Consider the following 20491-nt stretch of genomic DNA (forward strand, 5'->3'; position numbering starts at 1 on the left):
ATGACTCTAGACACCTAATTTTTAAAATTAATGTATTTGGCACAATGCAATAATTGTCAAAATAGAAGTATTCACAGTAGACTGTGTCTGTGGGTGACTTGAGACATATGGCCTTAAACATTTGGGGGCAAATTTATAATCTAATTTGAAAAACACAGTTCCAAGGAAGCACAGTCATTAAGTATTCCTGCCCACACAGAGCCAAGAATGTGAACCTTGATTTGAAATAGGATTTTCAAATAAATAGTACCATGCATTGCTGTCATTTGCACTAATATAATTTTGGATGTTTCATGACCTGTTTAGCCCCATTGTGATTTACCTCGGAATTCCAATGAAGTGTCTTCATGGAGTTAGGAGGGGAGATGCTTATTTTATTCCAAAGAGGTTTAGACTGAAGGAATTAATCAAAAAAATATTCTGAATAGTCTTTTAACTGAAGAAATGAATTAAGACTTATAGAATTCTGCTGAGGACAATTAAGATAAAAGCCCATTTTTGTTTTATTGTATTCTGGGATATCTGTGCTCTGTGAGGTAATGATATAACTCAGATTCATCACGTTGTGCCAATGAGGAGATAATAAAAGCTCCTGTGGAAAGCATCTCTACATGCTCAACTGAAGCCTATAAATTGTCATTCTGAATTTGGTAGGAATACTCAAAAGGCAAATATTGAACTCATTGATAAATCTTTGCAAAAATCAAAGTCAAACTGCATTGTCATTATGATTGTAACTCAGATCTAGATATGATAATTTTAAAAAATACTTCTTTTCAGGCCACTGGTAAATCTTGTATAGGTCCTACCAAAGAAAGGGTGAACCATTTAGCTTTCATCTGGATTTTTTGCAACATCATATCGCTACAAAGGTTTGAAAGATGAATTCAGTGAATTCCAGCAGTACAGCAGATTCCTATGCTGCCATCCATGCAAAACCCCCTGGAGAAGGAAAGAGATGGAAATGTGTTCCAAACCTGCAAAAATCAGCTTTCTGCAGTAGATCTGATCAGTAATATCACATTAGAAACGATTTTGGGGACACTGCAATTAATGCATGAACTGTAGGGTAGGCAGGGAAATAGAGGAGAAATGTCTCTTGGCACATAGCCAGAGTTATTGAACGCTTCACAAGCACATCCAAAAATTCATGACAGAGAAAAAATTGTGATTTCTAAAACCCCAAAATGACATTGCAAACCAGAGAACAGCCTGTGAGATTCTTCATTCCCAATAAATTAACTTGGAGAGGCAATCAGAGTTAATTCAGAATGGCCAATATTTGTAAGACGACAGACAGCTCAACATGGAAGTTGTTCAGACAGCAGCAATTACAGGGGAAGAGCAGCAGAGCCCAGAGTAGGTTCTGGGCAGCTTAAGTTAAATGAAGGATTAGCAGACTCTGTTCAGTCTAACAGAGGCTTTTTTAATAGTTTGACCTGGCAAGTCTTTTGTCACCATGGAGCCTCTCCAGGCTTCCTGGGACAGGTGAGTGACAGCCATCCCTGGAGGACAGGAGAGGCAGTGCTGAAAATTTTATGGCATGTTTCCCTTGTCAGAATTGCTCTCCTCTGCAGTGAAAAGAGCTTCTGCACAGTCCCGGGCTTGGTTGTGTGTGTCTAAAGAGGGAGATCTGTGTTTTTTGGAGTGTTTTCTTTGTTGATTGTCAAAGAAAAAAAAGACCTGACATTTAAATTTTAAAGATACTCTGCACACTCGGTGTATCCAGTGCTCCAGGAGTGAGCAAACACTCCCTGAACCGCCCTCCTCTCTGAATCAGAGCGCCCAGGAGATGAATAGGCTTCGTTTATATTAGTTTCCAGTTTAATCTCTCTTCCTGCCAGATCTTTTATCTTCCACCAGGAGAGGAAAAAGAATTAATAAAGTATTCTACAGATGCAGCATATAAACAGAGCAAAGCCCCAAGGTGCTGAGGAGATTAATAGGGCCTGTTGTTGAATCAAACTGCTCACTACATTGAGCTGCTTGGGTTAAGCACTCTCAGGTGGTGTTTACACTGGCAGTAAACAAATGAAATGCTCTAGGAAACGGACCACTGCCCAAGGAGCTCATACAAGGGTATTTCACTCCCCTCTTGGTGTCTGCTCTTCCATTTTCCTCAAGGAAGTTCCTTCAGGCAGCGCACTGGGTCAGCCATACCTTCACTCCAGCTCCCTTTGATTTGTTGCTGTGCACTCTGGCTGTAACAAGGCTGTTTGGGAAGTCTCAAGGGAAGCCTGTGAAAATTCAGAAGGAACTAGGGTGCGAAAAAAACTCCTGAGCAAAGCTTTTCTAGACGGCAGAGGTGTGTGTCCTCTGAGGGCTCTCTAAAAGAAATCCAATGTTCAGCTAAGATAAATTGGCATCAAGGTCTTGCGGCCAAAGTGGCTGTTGGTAAATCAACAATTGGCAAGGACAGACCTTGACTGCTGTGCAAATGTCCCTCTCCAGCATTCCCAGTATTCTGCTGTGTCAGTTTTCCTGTTAAAAAAGACTTTGTTCTGGCAAGGCCCTCACTGGAATAAATACATTTGGAGTAATTTGAAGATGCAGTGTTTATTGCCTAACTGGCATCATACCCTAGAGGACTTAAACTTGCTAAGGAATCTGCCAGAAAAGCACAAAATGAGTGGCTTCTGTCTCGGTGTGAAGTTTAGCAGCTTTCCACGTTTGGGACATCTCATCCTCATTTTGAGGCAGACGTTGAGGTGACCTGCCAGGAGCCACGATGCACTTCTGATGAGCAACACGCACAGATAACGCTGCCAAAATCTACAGTGAGCTCCTCAGCAATTTCCAGAAGTGTTAGTAATTTGAGCAGGGAGCATGAAAACAGCTGGTATTATTTAAAAACTGAACAAATCTTCAAATTGGCTGATTCCGTTGCTGTACTGTTGCAACACAGACCAAATGTCACCTCTCCCTGTTTCAGTCATGACTTCAGGGAGGATATGTGACACCAAGCTATGGAGAGAAGAAGTCAGAATATTTAATTTTCAACGTGTTTCATTTCTGACCTCTTTGGAAACTTGTAATTTGGGCATCAGAGGGGCTGGATATGGCAAGAATGTGAACAGACAGCGAGGGATTTAGAGTGCTGCCAGGGCTCTTTCTACCAGGGAATCTTCCTAGGACAATTAGATTCCATGTAGAATACTATCACAAGGAAAAAAAAATTAAAAACCAGATTGCAGACACGTAGAATCAGCAGCAGAAGCTTTCTCAGGTCTTGCAGCAAAGGGCTGATTTGGCAGAGAGAGTCACGCTTCTACACCTGCTTGCAAGCTGGGTAGGAAGATATTCCAAACTGACTGTGAATTTCATTAGAAACCTTCCACCAGAGCCACTCATGGGTGTGGTGGTGTGATGGCCTGCCAAACAGATGGGTTGTGAAATACACAGCCCATCTGTCTTTATCATGCTTGTTTCCTCTTTTATTAAAATGTTAATGAATATAGTTTTTATTTATTATGCCATGACATGTGCAGCATCACTTTCCAGTAGACAAATGTGCAATCTGCATAACCGTGTGGGCTGACAGGAAGGTTTCTTCTGCTGAAAAGAAACTTCTTCCCAAAGTTCCTCTGAGGGAAGCAAGCACAAAGAGCCCTGAGCAGTCAGAGGCGTTTTCTCACTTCTGCAGGGCTTTTGACAGGCACTTTCATCTCTTTTTCCTTTTTTCCCCCATGCTGCTTTTCCCAACAGATTCCCCCTGGAAGGTTCACCTGTCAGACCTGGACCCCAGGATGACCGGAGTCACTGTGAGTGGCCTCACCCCTGCCAGGACCTACCAGTTCAGGGTCTGTGCAGTCAACCAGGTGGGGAAGGGTCGCTACAGCACCGAGACCAGCAGGTAAGGACAGTGCCAGGGGACAGCGGCCTGGGGAGGGGAAAATGCTGCTCGAGAAGGAGGGAGTGAAATAATCCTCTGTGCAAAGAGTGGGAGATGGAGAAGTTGCCATTTCCCAGGCCTCTGGAGGGTGCTGAGCAGCTGGCAGGAGCTGGGGGTGTGGAATTTGGGGGATGCAGAAGATCAGCACATCGTGGGAGAGGTGTGCTCACACCCCAAAGTACCAGCTGGGCAGAATCTTGGAAATGATGCTTTGTTCTTATGCCCCAGCAGTCAGCCCGGGCAGGAGCACAGCTCTCACCCTGTCGTGGCAATGTCACCTCTGGAATTTACCCAGATGTGACAGAGAAGGATGGCTTCATCATATTCAGTTTCAAATGCATCCCCCTTCTCTGTGAACCAAAGCTTGCTGCAAGCTTGAATTGCAGAGCAGCTGAACTCTAAATGGCTTTTTCAAAATGTAGGAGTTTGATATGAAAAATATTGAAAGAGCTGAAAGAAACAATTTGGAAGGAGTCACAGACACTGGACCTGAGCTCTTACTCATTCAGGCTTGTAATCTTTTTAAAGAGTTGTAGCAGCCTGGGTGATTCCAAGAGAATAGGGTTACCTCAGCTGTCTGTCTTGTTGCTTGCTTAACTGATTTCCTATTATGTTGATTTGTTGTAACTATTTCATGCATGTCTTCAGCAGTTTGATCAGCATTATATTTCTTTCTAGTCATCAGACTGTGATAAAAGAAAGTGGTTCACTTGGAGGGGATACAGGAAATACTGTTATTTTTGATTTCTTTCAACACCCGTGTCCATCTCATCCTTTTGTGCTTAGGTTGATGCTACCTGAGGAGCCCCCCAGTGCCCCCCCCAAAAACATTGTGGCCAGTGGGAGAACCAATCAGTCCATCATGGTCCAGTGGCAACCTCCTCCTGAGAGTGAGCACAACGGGGTCCTGCATGGCTACATCCTGAGGTAAGTCCTTTCTTAACCTGGCAAGTCCAGAGAGAGGTCCAGGTGTGCACAAGGGAGTTCAAATGGTGTGATTTGAGAGTGTAATAAGAGCTATCTCTATCTGAATTGAGGATATTAGTTATTGTTGAGGACACTCAGGCTGCCCTGGTTTGTTAAATATGAGAAAACAACAGCTCTTCAAGGGGTCACAAGGGTGCAGCCATTTCAATTCTGGTCTGTCTGTCCTGGAGTCTGGGGACTCCATCAGCTGCTCCAAAGGACCAGCGCCCTGTGGACACTCACAACATCCCTTTATTCCATTTTCAGAGGGAAGTGAAGCACCAAGTAATGCAAGTGTTCCCCAGGGAGGCTGGTTCAGTGCAGCCTATGCAGATGTATATTTGCTTATTACAAGCTCAGCTCCCTGCCCGAAAGGTTAATTAAATTTATCAAAGACACAACAGGCCTCCTGCCTATGGAGGAGCAGCAAAAGAATCAATAAACTTCACTTTTGTGCCAAACAAAATGGAGAGGGGGAATGACAGGTCAGATGCTTCATGGCAGACCTTGGTTTGGTTTTGAAAATCAGCCAGTTGAGTAAGATCCTTTCAGCCCTGTCTGTGTTTGTTAATAAGAAACACACTCAGGCAGGGAACTGGGAATCCTGCACACATCCAGTCTGGCTGCTCACACAGGGCTCATTGTGTTGGAAAGGGTGGTGCCACACTTGAGAGACTTTGCAGAGCATTTCCCTTAGGTGATTTTTTGGGACTCAGTATTCACTCCTACCCAAGCCCACTACAGATTACTGAATTTGGCATCCTCCACACCCTGCAGTGCTAGCAGCCAGCTGGGGCCACACCTCTAGTGAGGGAGGCATTACCTAAATTAGAGTTTTTGTCGGAAACTCCCAGCTCCTGACACATTTCCAAGTGATGATTATAGCCTCCTGTGGGCAGGCTGCTGACATTTTCATACAGTGTCCTCCAGAACTGGAAAAGAGAACTAAATGCTGCAGTGGAAATGCCAACATCCTGTTCATGCTGTGCTCCTACTTTTGCTGGCACGGATGGAAAGGCTTTTGTCATGTTAAGGGTATTGGTGAGCTGCCAAAATAGCCCTGGGAAGTTCCCTCTGTCCGTTCATCTCCTGTCACCTGCACAGGCCCTTAGCAGAGGTGAGCCCCTTGTTCAAGTGCTGTTGGTGCAAAGTTTTAGGACTGGACTCAGTTTAAAATGTTTTCTCCATCAGTGGGGAAAGGTGCTTTAACTTCTGCCTGCAGATAGAGCCTTGTCCTGACTCCTGGGTTCCCATTTGCACAGGGTGAAAACGTTGTTTGTGCAGTTCTTCCCTTCAGACTGTTCTCTTCAGGGATTAGTTCCTTAGGTATTCCCAGGGAGTCTTTCCCAGTCTCAGCATTAAGTCCTTTAAAAAGCAAAATCCCATTGGCTCCTACTTCTGGCAACCTGTGCTGTTTTCTCCATATAGCATTTCCAATAATGTTTAACTTGGGTACTTTCTACAGTATTTATCTGCATAATTGATCCCTGACCTTGCTGTAACATCTCTTTCCATTTTAATAGTGCCCATATTCATTATCCTCAGTCTGTGAGCATTTTTGGTGTCTTCCTGCTTTGTCTTGACAGCAGAGCAGAGGAACCATTTACTCAACAGGAATTTAAGATAATCCCATAAAAGCACAACTGTCCCAGGTAATAAACCAGGCTGTTCTTCCACGTTGAGTTGTGTGGTCACAGCAATCTGCACTGAAGAACAGTGCTCCTGCAGTGATTTCTGCAGAATCAGGGTGAAAAGCACCAGCCAACCCCAGAGACACAAAGCTCAAGACATGCAAGATGCTAAATTGATGGAACACCTGATCTTTAAAAGTGAAGGTGCACTGCACAAGTCATGTGGAGTATCCGTCAAAGCCCGTGGTGAGAAAAATCATGAAGACATGACATTTCTGCACTGGCCTCCTTCCTCTGCCCTTTTTCTCACTGCCAGCCTTGCATTGAGGGGTCTGCCATGCTAACAGCATAACAGATTAAATCACAGGAGCACTTACACCTCGTCTGCTGGGCAGGAGACAGAACATTGCTGCACTAAGAACTGGCTTGCCAGGGAGCACAAACCCTGCACGGCAGGTGAGGGAGAGCAAGGGGGAGCAAGACATTCAAAAAGCTCAGCTGAGGGCGGGTATTTCTTTATTTCCATTTGTATTTCATAAATGGAATCACATCAGTGTAGCATTACAAATATTAAGTGTGCTAAAGGATGGTCAGGCAAGCAGCAGAAAATAGAGGTGTTGTCAGTGATTAGGAACTGATCTCTTTATAGGAAGACTTTAGAACAAAAATCTCTGGCTGAAACACCTGAAGTTGTCCAGTCATAAACATTGCACCAATTTTACTTTGACAAATTTAAAATCTCTCTGTAAGATGTCAATGAAATTGTTCTGTGTCAATAAACTTTTGGTGATTGCAGTGAAGCAAAGGATGGCTAAGAGTGTATAAAAGTTGTGTGGTGAATAAATATACAAATGTTTCCATATTTGTCTTTTCATGGAATAGTAATGCCCTGTGTCCCTTATTTGGCCTCTGTTTCTTTGATTTTTTGGTGAATTAGCATATTGTGAGCATCCACTGTACTGCTTTCCTAAAGGAAGGAAAACAAACAGTATTATTCACATTCACAGATTTGCAAGGTTTGTTTGTCTTCTATAATTTAGTTCTTCTCTGTAGTTTGTTGGCCTGAAGAGACACATCAAAGGGGCTCTGTTTTCTGGAATACAGTTTTTACATGGGAAAATAGATTTGGTGTTTCAGCTTCTCATGTCTCAGCAGGAAGAGTTTCAGGATATTTATCAGCCACCTGTGTTTGACACAGCCTTTCTCCTGGAATTCCAGTGCTTACCCAACCCTCCAGTCTCAACTGTATTCAATCCTTATTTTAATAATTCTGTGAAGTAAATTCTGGTGGAAGCCAGGGTTGCCAGTGGCTGAGATTCCAGGAGGTCAGAGCCCTCTGAGCTCTTCCTTTTCAGGTTTCAGAAGTGAAGGAAAAAAAAACATTTCTCAGGCTGATTTACAGCAGCACTCTGATAAAAATCACATCTGGGCTATTTTTTGTACTAAATCACAGCTTTTACTAGACAAGCCACATTTAAAAAGCTGTAATTTTCCCGCAACCATAAAACAGGATAAAATACCCGTTTTGTTTAGCCCTGATCCTGTAATCTCAGTGAGATCAGATTATAGATACTATAGCAGTCAAACACGATATGGTCTTATCAGGAGCTGCTGTGTTCCTCCTGATTATTTTTCATTATTCTTGGTAAAATTCTGCTGTAAAACTTTGCATACTGCCTCTTCACAAAGGAAGCTGTTTTGCCAGTCAGGATGTTTTCTCTGATTGATACCTTGTAATTAAGCAGTGAATTCTTCTCCCCACGTGGCAGGTATCGCCTGGCCGGCCTCCCGGGAGAGTACCAGTACCAGAACATCACCAGTGCAGAAATCAACTACTGCTTGGTGAAGGACCTGATCATTTGGACCCAGTATGAAATCCAGGTGGCCTCGTACAACGGGGCTGGGCTGGGAGCCTTCAGCAGGCCCGTGACAGAGTACACGCTGCAGGGAGGTGAGCAAATCCCACCAGCACCTCCTTTACCACCCCACAGCCTCCTCTGGGGATGGGCAGCCCCACCCTGGGACTGGGAAATCAAAACTTCAGGCATAGACAAGATTGGAGCAGGGAGCACCTGCAAATTTCAAATGCCTCAGCAGGGCTGAGTCTCTGCTCTGCCTCTGCTGTAGGAAAAGCTGGGAGTGAAGTCAAAAATGATCTGTTTTGTTGACCCCGGTGATGATGCGTTGCCACCCTTGCAGGTCAGAGCCGGCTGCAGCAGGAGGAATAAATAGGAATGCTGATGAGAGCTGGAGTCCTGGGGAATGGATTTATGGGACCTGTGACAGGCAGGGGCTGAGGTTACCCTGCCAGGAGAGTCAGAGGAAATATGGCAGGGAATTGGTTTTATCATGGCCAAGGCATGCAAGATGCTGCATATGCAATGGAGGAGACAGGCAGAGTGAACCAGCTGCTTTAGTGCTGATAATCACAGAATACCTTGCTTTAGAAATGTGGAATAAATTGTAAGGGAAGTGTAGGGAGAGAAATACAACCTGTGGTGAAAGGGTTCTGAAGCATTTCAGGAATGGTGCAGATACTTGCAAAAGGGAAGATAAAATGATCTTTAGAGCCCTGATTTTTATGCTACAGCTCCTCCACACTTTTCTAAGTGCTTTAAGAAGAGTATAAATTACACCAACAAAAGGATATGTAATTACTTTTTACAACCAGTGTAAGGCATGTTTACACCTCTAGATTGGTATAAAAATCTGTAGGATAATTAAGTGCCAGGTCCTTAAGGCTTCCATATATTCCCATAATTGCAGGGTTGTGCTGGATGCTGAGCACTGGACAGTACAAAAGCTCTACTTGGTTGGTCATAAAACAATTACCCTGTTTTAAAAACTTGCAGATTTACAGTGCATCAGTTAATTTTCAATCAGTGAAGGAGATGTAGTTGTTTAATTGTTACTAGGAGTGCATTATAACATGATTAGATACAGTTTGAGGTGTAGGGAGATCTTTAAGAAAAGATTATTCATATGCAACACTAATTAACCACAACAACTGGAGAAAGAACTATCTATATTTTGTCTTAGGGCATGTAAAGTCTCATAGTTTAGAGGAGCCTGGGCACACTCAGCCTCATTCTAGAAGTATTTATAGCAGACCTTGAAATGTTTTTCTTGAAGTCTTCTCCTTGCAGCCAGGATTAATGTTTTCTATCCCACTAAAGACCCGAGCTCTGCAGAGAATTGGTTTGCCCACAGAATTTGAATCCCTTTTGTGATTATGCTTGTAATTCATTGCCTTGTTTGTTTGCACATTTGAAGCTATCATAGCACCTTAACCTTCCATCTATTAAGGCCCAGGTTTGGACTTCACACTCTTTTTTTCTTAAACCCTGTAATTGACTCTAATTTCCCTTGATATTATGTGCAGTTATTATCATCCTTTATTGATTGGCTGTCTGTTGTCATTTATAAGGGTATAAATCCTCTGTTATAAATTAGGTGTAGTCAGTCCTGCATTCATGTTAATCAGAAAGAGTGTTCAGACTGCAGGCCAACCTGCAGTGGCCTCTTTGGCTTCATGCAATTCCTCAGTGCTGGGTAGGCATAGAGAAAAAATGGATATTTCTGATTTATTTCATATTGGTGTTTGCTAACAGCTGTTAATAACCACTTCATGGGTGCTGCCACCTCCTAATGAACCTTGCTGGGTTCACCAAAGGCATAGGTCCTGTTTTAAAAAAAAGAGTTTGAAGCTTTTTTACATTTAAAGCTGAGAAGGGAGACTGGTTATGGTATAAATGCAGTTTGAAAATGGTTTAATATCCAGTCTCCATATGTAATGTGCTACTGTCCAAACCTCTGCTCCTTTATGTTTATTGGAGTTGAGAAAAGACAGGAAAACCTAGTGACTGTTTCTTGCTCCAGAACATTTTCCTTAAACCAAACCAGCAGGAATAAGAAAAAGCCATGTGTAAAACAGCCTTGTAAATCATATTCTGATTTTAATACGAGCAGAGATAAATGTCAAAGACACACACTCCCATCCATCCCCCTCTCCTGGTACCACACCACCACTGCCTCTGCTCTGACATGCATTAAATGATGTGAGCTGTGCTGGCAAGGACCTGTCTGTCTGCAGATGAAAAATACCTGCAGCACCTCATACTAATCAAGAGTGCTGTGCAGCCAGAGCTGGGAGGAAATGGACCCCGGGAGCACATCAAGCCATTGGCAGGAGCACATCAGCATATTGGCACCTTTGTCATAGGGGGTATTGACTGCCCATAGGAGCTGTGGATTTATACCAGGAGCTAGTCTATTAATCCCTTATTAGTCCTCTGGCATTGCTCTAGCCACTGAAAACTAATCAGCTGCTCCAAGCTCCTCGGAAATCTCCAGCTTCCAGAAGGCAGCCAGGCTCAGGAGGTGCTGAGGGATCCGGACTTGGAGGGAGCTGGTGCAGAATATCAGTGAGATAAAATGTCAGAAAGACTTCCTGGCAGAGCACTGAACATCCCAGCATGAGGGTCAGACAGGTTGACTGTCTCTAAAATCTTGAAAGACTTTTCAGAGTGATATTCAGCCTAATCCTTTGATGCTCTGTATATATAGGGCTTTCTTCATCAGGGTTTCTCCAGCTGTTCCTTGCTTTGATGTTACTTTTCACAGGGATTTGTGCCAGCCCTCTGCATAGGGCAATTTTACTTATTTAAACAGTGTCCTGAAGGACTTCTTGTTGCCATATGAGAACCTGAAGTTTCCCAATACCTTTTCATGTAAAAATAGCTTTGTGAAGGTGTAAACATCTTTCTGTGGTGACAATATTGTCTCTGCTCTGTACTGTTGGGCATGTTTGCCTTTTTCTGCAGGCTGATTTGATAAAGCAGCACCTTCCACCCCTTGCTTTGGGCCTGTCCCTTTTATCTCCCCACTGTGAATATGTCTGAACTCCTCTCTCTTTGAAAAACTCCCTCCATGCCTCAGATTTAGGCAGGGCAAGGTTTACAAGCAGAGACACTGTTCCCATTAGCCTCTCCATTGACATTAGCCACTTCTGTTTCTGCTTTTAGTGCCATTTCTTTCTCTTGATGCACATCTCAAAAGCCAGTCTTATGTCCCAAGGGTCACAGATCTCAACATGTATTTAAATGTTGTTTTGTTTTCCCTTCTTTGCCATGCATGGACCCCTTGCCAGGCTAAGAAGGTCTGAGCAAAAGCCCTTCCTGAATAAAAGTCACCAGACTAGTGAGTCTTGATGGTGTGGAAAGGATAAAAACAAGAGGAGTCTGTTCAGCAGGTCCAAAGCAGCTTCTTCCTCAGGCACTAAGATGAATCAGAAAAATGTGTGACTGAGGTAGAGGAAACCCAGTTAACTGAAAGCTTCCTGCTTTATGTAGGAAATAATCTTGAAAAAGGAATCCTTGACTGCAGAGTGTCCTCTGCAACCATTCACTTTATCTCAGTGAAAAGAGATTTTCCTTAGTCTTCCCTTGGGCCTTCTTGGCAAAAATATCTTAAAGATCCTGGTTCCCTTCCTCTGGGGAGCCTCCCACAGCCTCGGAGCACCCACGGCTGGTTTGGGCTCAGCTGCTCCTGTGCACAAGGACAGGAAAGTAGTGACTGGGGTTTATTTTGCTTAGATGTCATTTGCTGTCTGCTGCTTTTATTTTATTTCTAAATGATTTCACAAGGTGGTGGAATTAGCAGTTGTCTCAGAGAAGCCCCTGGCCCCCAGCTCTTAATAAAGAAATAAAATCTTGTCTGTGTGAGAGGAATGCAGGAAAGGAAGGAGGCGTTTCCCAGCCCAACTCATCGCTTAGTGCCAAATCTACTCTGCTGAATTTCAGAATTCAGATTTTCAGATGCGCAGAGTTTCAGAGACCGCTTTTCCTATGCACCCACTGCTGTTCAGAGCACAGCCCAGAACGCCAGCAGGGAGCAGAGGGAAGAGACTTCCCAGGAGGAATTCCAGGAGCCTTCCCAGGAGGAATTCCAGGAGCCCTCCCAGGAGGAATTCCAGGAGCCTTCCCAGGAGGAATTCCAGGAGCCTTCCTAGGAGGAATTCCAGGAGCCTTCCTAGGAGGAATTCCAGGAGCCTTCCTAGGAGGAATTCCAGGAGCCTTCCTAGGAGGAATTCCAGGAGCCTTCCTAGGAGGAATTCCAGGAGCCTTCCTAGGAGGAATTCCAGGAGCTTTCCCAGGAGGAATTCCAGGAGCCTTCCTAGGAGGAATCCCAGCCCTCCACCTCCCCACCGCTCAGGTGGGATGTGCAGCTCAGCACCTCGAGCTGGTGCATTAGAGGAGCAACCAAATCCTCCCCTAGAGGAAAACCCACAGTTCCACAGGAACTGGGACAGGAACAAGCTGCCACCTGGATGGCCAGGAGCTGCAGAGGAGCCTTTTTTCCAAGCCTGTGTTGCAGATCTATATTTAGGAGCAGGAGCCTGGCAGTCAGAAGCTCCGTGGGATTTACATGCTGTTTGCACATGGCCAGAGACAGAATAATTCCATGTACACACGCTTAACCTCGGTGCCTCGTCTCCTCTCAATTATCTTGTCAGTGAAACCCTTTTAATGGTTTTTATCTAGAGTGCTTCCATGACCTTTTCTGCTTGGAATGCTGTACATTAACCCTTGGTCCCGCGGGCTGAGCTCTCCGTAGATTTCCAACCACATGAACTTTATCAGGAGGAGAGGAACAGTTGGTTGTGTCTGACCAATTTGATCTGCAGCTCTGAGATGACTCCCAGATGGATCTCCAGCGTGAGATGGCTTTGGAATACTTGCAGACATGATGAAGTACAAGTTTAAAAGCTGGGAGTGTAAATACTTGGGGATTACTCTTGAAAGACCTCTTTGACATTGGCAGCTTCTGTACAGCTTGACAACAAATTTGTAGGGAGAGGACAAATATCTACCACTAAATGAGAAAATCCTTTGTGCAGACAGCCCCAGCTTCAGGAAGTTGCTGTCCATGATCTTGGAAAAGTATTTCAGTTTTGAAGTGACCAGAAGGTCAATTCTGATTTAGCTTCCCTCAAACTTCTTTTCTTTTTAAAATGCAGAACTGCTCAGATACCCAAGGAAGTCTTTAATATCAGGACATAAAAAGAGAATTTTATACTGGCACTTTGAAGTAAATTTGAGATTATAATGCCAATATTTTACTGATTAAAAATATAAAAGTGTATTACATTATATCTTCTGCAGTATACTTAATCTTATGCATATCAGATGGACCATGTTCTTTCCATCTTTTAAATGCATTAATTGAGATGCAGATGTTGATTTTTCAATAAAGATATCCAAGGAGGAATTGTGATATAAATCATGATTTCCAACATTCTGAAGGTTTTATGTTTTCTGTTCATAATTTTTTCCATTTTTCATATTACAGCAGGTGTTTTCTCTGCTGTGACCATATATTCTTGTTTCAGAAAACGATCTCCTAATGAACAGAAAATATTTCCCTTTTTAAAAGAAATAACTAATGCATTTGGTTATCCACATTCCTAAAACTGATGTAAACCTATCCTCAGGTGTTTGCCTGAGCTTTTTTGAGGGGTGTGAGGACCACAAATGAAAACTTGGAGCTTGGTGATGCTCAGCAGATTTAGCCCTCCCGACAGGAGGAGATTAATCAATCAGTGATATCCTGGTGATTTTCTGATAACAAACCAACATGAAGACCTGTAACACCATTTTCTTCTGCAATAACAAATCTCTGGCAATTGCAATATCTGAATATGCAAATATATATGCAGGAAAGTAAGAATTTGGACTTTAAAAAATTTTATGCGTGTTAACCATTAATTATGCAAGGTACTGCTCACAAAGGCAGATTCAAATACATCTTGTGGCTCTCATAATAAACAGTTTCATCAAGAACATGAATAAGAAAAAATGCATTTAGTGGGGTCTGTAGCCAAAGCAACTCATTATGGCTGTAGAGTGACTTTAATATTTATGACTGTATCTCAGGATGATTTGGTGAATCTCTTAACTACAAAAACTTTATGATGTCTACAGGTCATTCAGATAATAGTATAACCTTCCAAAAGCACACAGGGAATTATGACACATGGCAGGAAGTAGGGCCCAGATTCTAATGAAAATTTAGAGTACTATCAGATAAACTCTGCTTCCAGAACTCAATAATTATGCATAGTTCATAAATTGTGACATCAAGTTTTAAATTAGGGCAAGAAAGTTCTGACTAATATGCAGCTACTGAGGTTAAAAAAAGCCTGCAGAGCGAAGCTGTGGCAGAATCTTCAGGGAATTTTAGGGACAGAGGACATGGGAGTGGATGTTCTTGTCATTTCCAGCCTGACATCCTTGAGGATTTCTCCGTTTTTCTCTGTTGATATTTCTGGGCTGTGCACATCTCTGTCTTACTGTAGTGTCTACACTAGTTAAGAATAATGCCCCTTACAGCTCTCCCAAACAAATAATAACTTTTGGTGGGAAAAGGGAAAATTTTGCATTTTTAAACTTCTTTTCTTCATTTCTTCTCCGTGCAAAGACTCATCTGCCGAAAAGTGGTTCAGAACTTTCAAAGTTTCTGCCCTGTTTTTTGAAAAGTGTGGAGGAAGCCCCCATTTCTCAGTGGGAATTGTGGATATTCCTTAGAAGCACGGATCGTTGGCTTTGGTAGAAACTTTCCCTTGGAAGCAGAAGGAACAAAGACTTCCAGGCTTCAAAACCACTTGTGGATGGTTCCTCTTTCCTAGAATACAAATGCACGTGGCTGTCAATAGTGATATTTTTGAAGCATTATTAAGCTTATTTTATAGGATTTAAAGTGTCTTAGTCCATTTTTTTTGTACTCAGATAGCAGTTTTCTTCTTAAAATTACTATAAGCTTGATAATTTCAGCAAAATAAGCCTGTCTATTAGTATACTTTCCTCTGAGAACTATAGAAATGACATCTTAAAGCAGTAAGTTGAGGAAATTGCTTGGAATGAGACATTTTATTAAACGGTGAAATATTTAAGTGCTGGTTTTGGCTGTTTGAAGGCAGCATGCCTTTATGTTCCATGCTTTTTTTTTGTATTGAGAAAACATCTGTCTAATTAAATCCTTGGCATAAAATGTTTATGCAACTTTTAGTAGATTAGAGGATGTATTGGCTCAGGATATATACAATCAATTCAATATACATGAATGCATATCATATCAAGATAAAATGAGAACAACTCCCAGTTCCCAAGAAAAATCTTTGCTGCATGTAGTCCTAATTCTTTAGGCAGCAGTAAATAATAAACAGATGCTGTTGCCAGATTATAATTCACAATTAGAACTTTAATTGTGTGAACTCTGTGTTTTCTTGTCTGATCTGGGGAATTGAGCAGCACTGAAGGACTCAAGAAATTCCTCTCAGAAGCTCTTCATTCTCTGTGCACTCATGGATGACTGAAAGAGCTGTGCTCACCTATCCTTGCGTGGCTCCTGCCTCAAGTCTTTCTGAGAAACTCCTCTGCAGGATAATAAGCTGCAGAAACCATTTCTCCTCCTCCCCTTGAAGGAATTTCCAATGCAGGATGAGAAATTAACTCAATTACCCAGCTTTCCAAATCGCTGCTGTTTCACGGGAAGTGCATCCCTCTCTCCAGGCTGTTATTTCTCTGTGACTTGCGAGTGACACTCAGTGGGTTCTGTGTTCATTTTTCTCTTTTTTTCCCCTCATTTCCTCTCCGCTCTGTTTTGTGCTGCTCCCTCTCTGCTGCCTGGAGCAGTGCCCACAGCTCCACCCCAGAACGTGCAGGTGGAGGCCGTGAATTCCACAACCATCCAGTTCTTCTGGAACCCTCCTCCCCAGCAGTTCATCAACGGCATTAACCAGGGATACAAGGTGAGTACAGACTTCAAACAGCAGTCCTGGTGTAAACTACAATTCCTTATGGTCTCTGAACCTCCAGAGTGACTCTGTGCTCTCAGGGGTGTCTTACACAGGTAAAATAAAGAGAGAAGTGAGCAGATGTTGCTCCTAATTTGGCTTGGAGCAGCCTGGGATAGTGGAAGGTGCCCCTGCCCATGGCAGAGGTTGGCACTGGATGATTCTCAAGGTCCCTTCCAACCCAAAGCATTCTGTGGTTCTAATATTTGCAATTTATGTAAGTTCTGAAAAGGGAATGTGTCATAGCCTACAAGTCCTTATACCTCTGTCGCTTTCCTGGAGAGTTTCCAAAGGCAGAAAGCAATTCCATGTCAGTTTGGGAAGTCACCTCAGGAGACGTGTCATTGTGGCACTGAGAACCAACCCTGGGGTTTCTGTTTATGCTAATGAGCAATCACCACTCATTTCACTGGGAACCAGGGCATCACACTAAATATTTGCCTTGACTTTCCCCCTGTGATGATCTGGGAGGTGTGAGAATGTAGAATTTATTAATCAGGCAAAATCTGTTAGAGAGCACAGAGCAGAAAGTGTTTGCTGAGGAGCTGGGCAGAGTGGTTTGTTCTCACTTAATAGAACCTCCATCAGTGATTCAGGGCATAATAAATGAAGAGTTTAAAAACTTCCATGGAGAGAAAAATGAGAAATCTTGCAGGAATCTCAGAGCAGGAAAAGGGAAGACAGGAGAGGTTTATGAGCAGGGAGGAGCAAGGTTGATCTGAGTGTTGGGACATGGAGTGATTTGAGGAGGATGTTGTAGTTCAAAAGACAAGTGGTGAATTAAGGGATTGTACACGGATTTGAGATGCTTCAGAAGACTTGATCCTTCTCTAGCAGTGTCTCAGAGTGACAGAGAAACTGAGACAGACAGAGATATGCATGGGAATTTTGGTATTTCTGCCCAAACCAATGTATTTCTCATGAAGAGCAGCAGTGGTTTGAGAATCTCACTGCTGAAGAAGTAAATAAATACATGGAGATTTGTGTCCCTGCTTCTGGCAGGGACAGAATCAGCTCTCAAGGCTCAGTGACTGACAGGGCTGCAGCACAATACCCTGGAACTCCAGCACAGAAATAGCACTTGGCTTCTGCTCAGACTCTGGAGAATAAAAGCACTTTTGGGGTTCAGTGGACTGCAGTGCACTGTCATTTTCTGGTGCAGGTCTAAGCACACTGAGCCCACATTTGCAAAAGTCTTATTTCAGATTTTCAGTCTCTGTTGTATGCAGAGTTTCAGTCTAAAGATCCTTCATCTCATTGTATAGCTACCTCTAATTTATGTTTCCATTTCTTCAGCAATGCTATAAAAGAAGTAGAATTGTCATTTGTATCTGTCAGTGGCCAATGAAAACTTCTGAAATTATCAAAATTTGGATTTCTTTGGATTTCTTTGATTGCAGTAGATTTGTACAACTTTACCATCCCGTTTCTCCAAGGGATTGGGAATTGCAGTACAAAGACTCTGTGAGATCATTTCTGTCACTTATTTCTACAGAGTAGCTTTCTGTATGATTTATAGATTTCTAGTAGTCAAAGCCAGGCCTTTGCCTTTCTTAAGGATTAAACTCATTTTTTCCTTTAAGTGACAAAATTGTTCACCTGTATTTTCTGCACACATTTCCTCACGAGCATGCAGTGAAATGCACTCAGGAGTTCAGTCCTCCAAAGTTATAAATGCCAATTGCAATCCACAGAGGTGATTTAGAAAAGAAAATAAAACTTACTATCCTCTTCTGCCATTATGCATTTTTATCTTTTCTTTGAAATTTATTTGCATTTCAATAAGTTGTAAAGTGCACCTTCTCAAATATGAAATATTCCTAACAAAATTACTCCTAATAGTCCCCTAACTGTGCTTTGTGGTTATCAGAGACTCTAGACATTGGCTAAATGTGTCAAATATGGCTTATTAATCTCAGGTATGTGTTCATGTTTATGAGCCTGAAATCAATACAAGTAGCACGATTTACACAGATACCAAATCAGGCCTGGAATTTTAACATTCTCCTGAAAGCCACGATAAGGATTTTTGGGCAAAATAAAAATTTCATAAACACTTTCAAGTTTTAGAGCCCTAAGCCTTTAAGGTGATTTCAAAAATTGTTTCAGAATTTCAAAGTCATTTGCCAAAAATGAATTTTTTAAGTCCTCATTTAGGTACCTACACGTGAGGTATTGCACTCTCAGAGATATTGATCGCCCAGAACATCCACTGAGATGAATGAAACCTGGAAGACTGAACTCCTCTGACAAGCACCCTATTTTAAATGCATGAAAATGTCTTCAGGAGTCTAACTTTTGGGACTCAGGTGTTGAAGATTGTAGTAATCATCTTTACAACCATTTTCTATTCTTTCTGTAGTTCCAGAACCGCTTGAATCATTCACAGTGTGGATGTCCCCAGCTCACTGAGCTCGTAATGCTCCCAGCCTGTGAGGCAGGGCTGCTCACTGGGGTGCTGGGGGAGCTCTGGCAGGGACAGGAGGGTGTGTGTGTCCCCATCTCTGATCCCTTCTGAGCCCAATAAAAAAATCAGATCTTAAAAAAAATAAGATCTTAAAAAAAAAAAAATAAGATAAAGCATTTCTGACAGAGTAGCACTGAAAGTACTTTTCTTCCTTCAGCTTGCTTCCAGCAGCAGAGCCTGGCCAGGCTGATGAGACAAAAGGCTCGTGTCATCTGAATAATGATTTTCCATCATTTTGGGGTTGCTCAGTAGCAGCCATGGAGAATTGCAGTGCTGGTGTGACCCGTCAGCAGTGAGCGTTACCAACATCCCTCCAGTGTCACACTGCTGCTTCCATCTGCTCTGCATCACAGCTGACAGGACTTTAACAGCATTGCTTGCTTCTTTGCAATCACATTAAGATGGTTTTGGCAGCCAAAGCCGCTTTGATTCCAAACAGACACAGCTTCTAATGAGAGCTCGTCCATGTTTCGATTCCCCAGCTCCTGGCGTGGCCAGCGGACGCTCCTGAGAGTGTGACCGTGGCCACCATCGCTCCGGATTTCCATGGTGTCCACAGCGGCTGCATCACCAACCTGAAGAAATTCACTGCCTACTACACCTCAGTGCTGTGCTTCACCACCCCTGGGGACGGCCCTCGCAGCCCTCCCCAGCTCCTGCGCACCCTGGAAGACAGTGAGTACCCAAATCCTTAAATTCCTCTGCTTAAAATTGGACCTCGGGTTCACAGACACCCTGCAATCTCTTCTCATGTCACCTCGCGTTAAATTACATGTTTTCCATGGGGTTTCTTTCAGCCTGTGGCAAATATTTGATTTTTTTGTTTCATTATGGACTAAACTTGAATGAATTTTTTAATATTGATGATTAGCTAAGAACTTCATAGTCTGGTTCAGCCAACACACAGTGCGTTATGTCTGTGAATCCTTGTGCTCTTAAATCCATGTTCAGGCACCCAAATAAACACAAATTGATCTTTTCCTGGAACTTCCTGTGGAGGTCAATGATTAATTTACAATCATTTCCTGCTGTTACTCAATAAATTGAAAATGTCTGTATCTATATTATATTGCAAGTGTTTGTGTGGAAGAACCAGGATCACAGCAAGGCAGTATCTTGCATCCTGAAAAACTGGATGCAGGATGAAATAAATGTACTGGGTGGTTTAGCATATAAATTATTTCCTGCATCAGGAAAAGGTTTGGTCTCTGTGGCCCCTCAAAGTTGTTTTCTCAAGACATATTTGGGCCTAACAAGTGCAGTTTGTGTCTGATGCAGATAAATTGCAGTGGCCCTCACAGCTGACCATGTCCACAGTGATCTTGGCTCTGGCCAGTGCTTCAGGAGCATCATAAACACTGCTGCACCTTTGCAGGTTTAAATCAGAATAAAAAGTGTCTAATTTATCCATTAAAGTATTGTTTTTAGAAATACTACTCTGCCTTAATAGGGATCTTTTGGGTTAGTCAGTGTTCCTGTAAAGAAGAATCTGGAATGAGGCTCAAAGTGCTAATCCAATTTTTAATAAGATACTTTTGAAGGAACCTGGAGAAAATTACTTTCCCATGGATTTTTGCTGGTGTGGTTGCTCTCCTCTATGTACTAGAACAGGTTGCCAGAGATAGGAATTTAAGGACCAAGAATCTGTGTGAGCCACTAATCTGAACTCAAACGTGTGTCTG

General features: G+C 42.8%; 1 protein-coding gene across 6 annotated transcripts in view; it reads left to right on the plus strand.

The window, feature by feature from the left end:
* SDK1 (sidekick cell adhesion molecule 1) overlaps window positions 1–20491 on the plus strand; it is a 385946-nt gene that overhangs the window by 261233 nt on the left and 104222 nt on the right. For all 6 annotated transcript variants that reach the window (XM_063414764.1, XM_063414763.1, XM_063414762.1 and 3 more), the window contains 5 exons: window positions 3706–3853; window positions 4679–4819; window positions 8259–8440; window positions 16182–16297; window positions 19292–19484. In XM_063414764.1, the coding sequence (XP_063270834.1) occupies window positions 3706–3853; window positions 4679–4819; window positions 8259–8440; window positions 16182–16297; window positions 19292–19484 (780 nt within the window). The remainder of the gene's footprint in view (window positions 1–3705; window positions 3854–4678; window positions 4820–8258; window positions 8441–16181; window positions 16298–19291; window positions 19485–20491) is intronic.

Source organism: Prinia subflava, chromosome 17 (assembly GCF_021018805.1).
Source record: "Prinia subflava isolate CZ2003 ecotype Zambia chromosome 17, Cam_Psub_1.2, whole genome shotgun sequence".
NCBI lineage: Eukaryota > Metazoa > Chordata > Aves > Passeriformes > Cisticolidae > Prinia > Prinia subflava.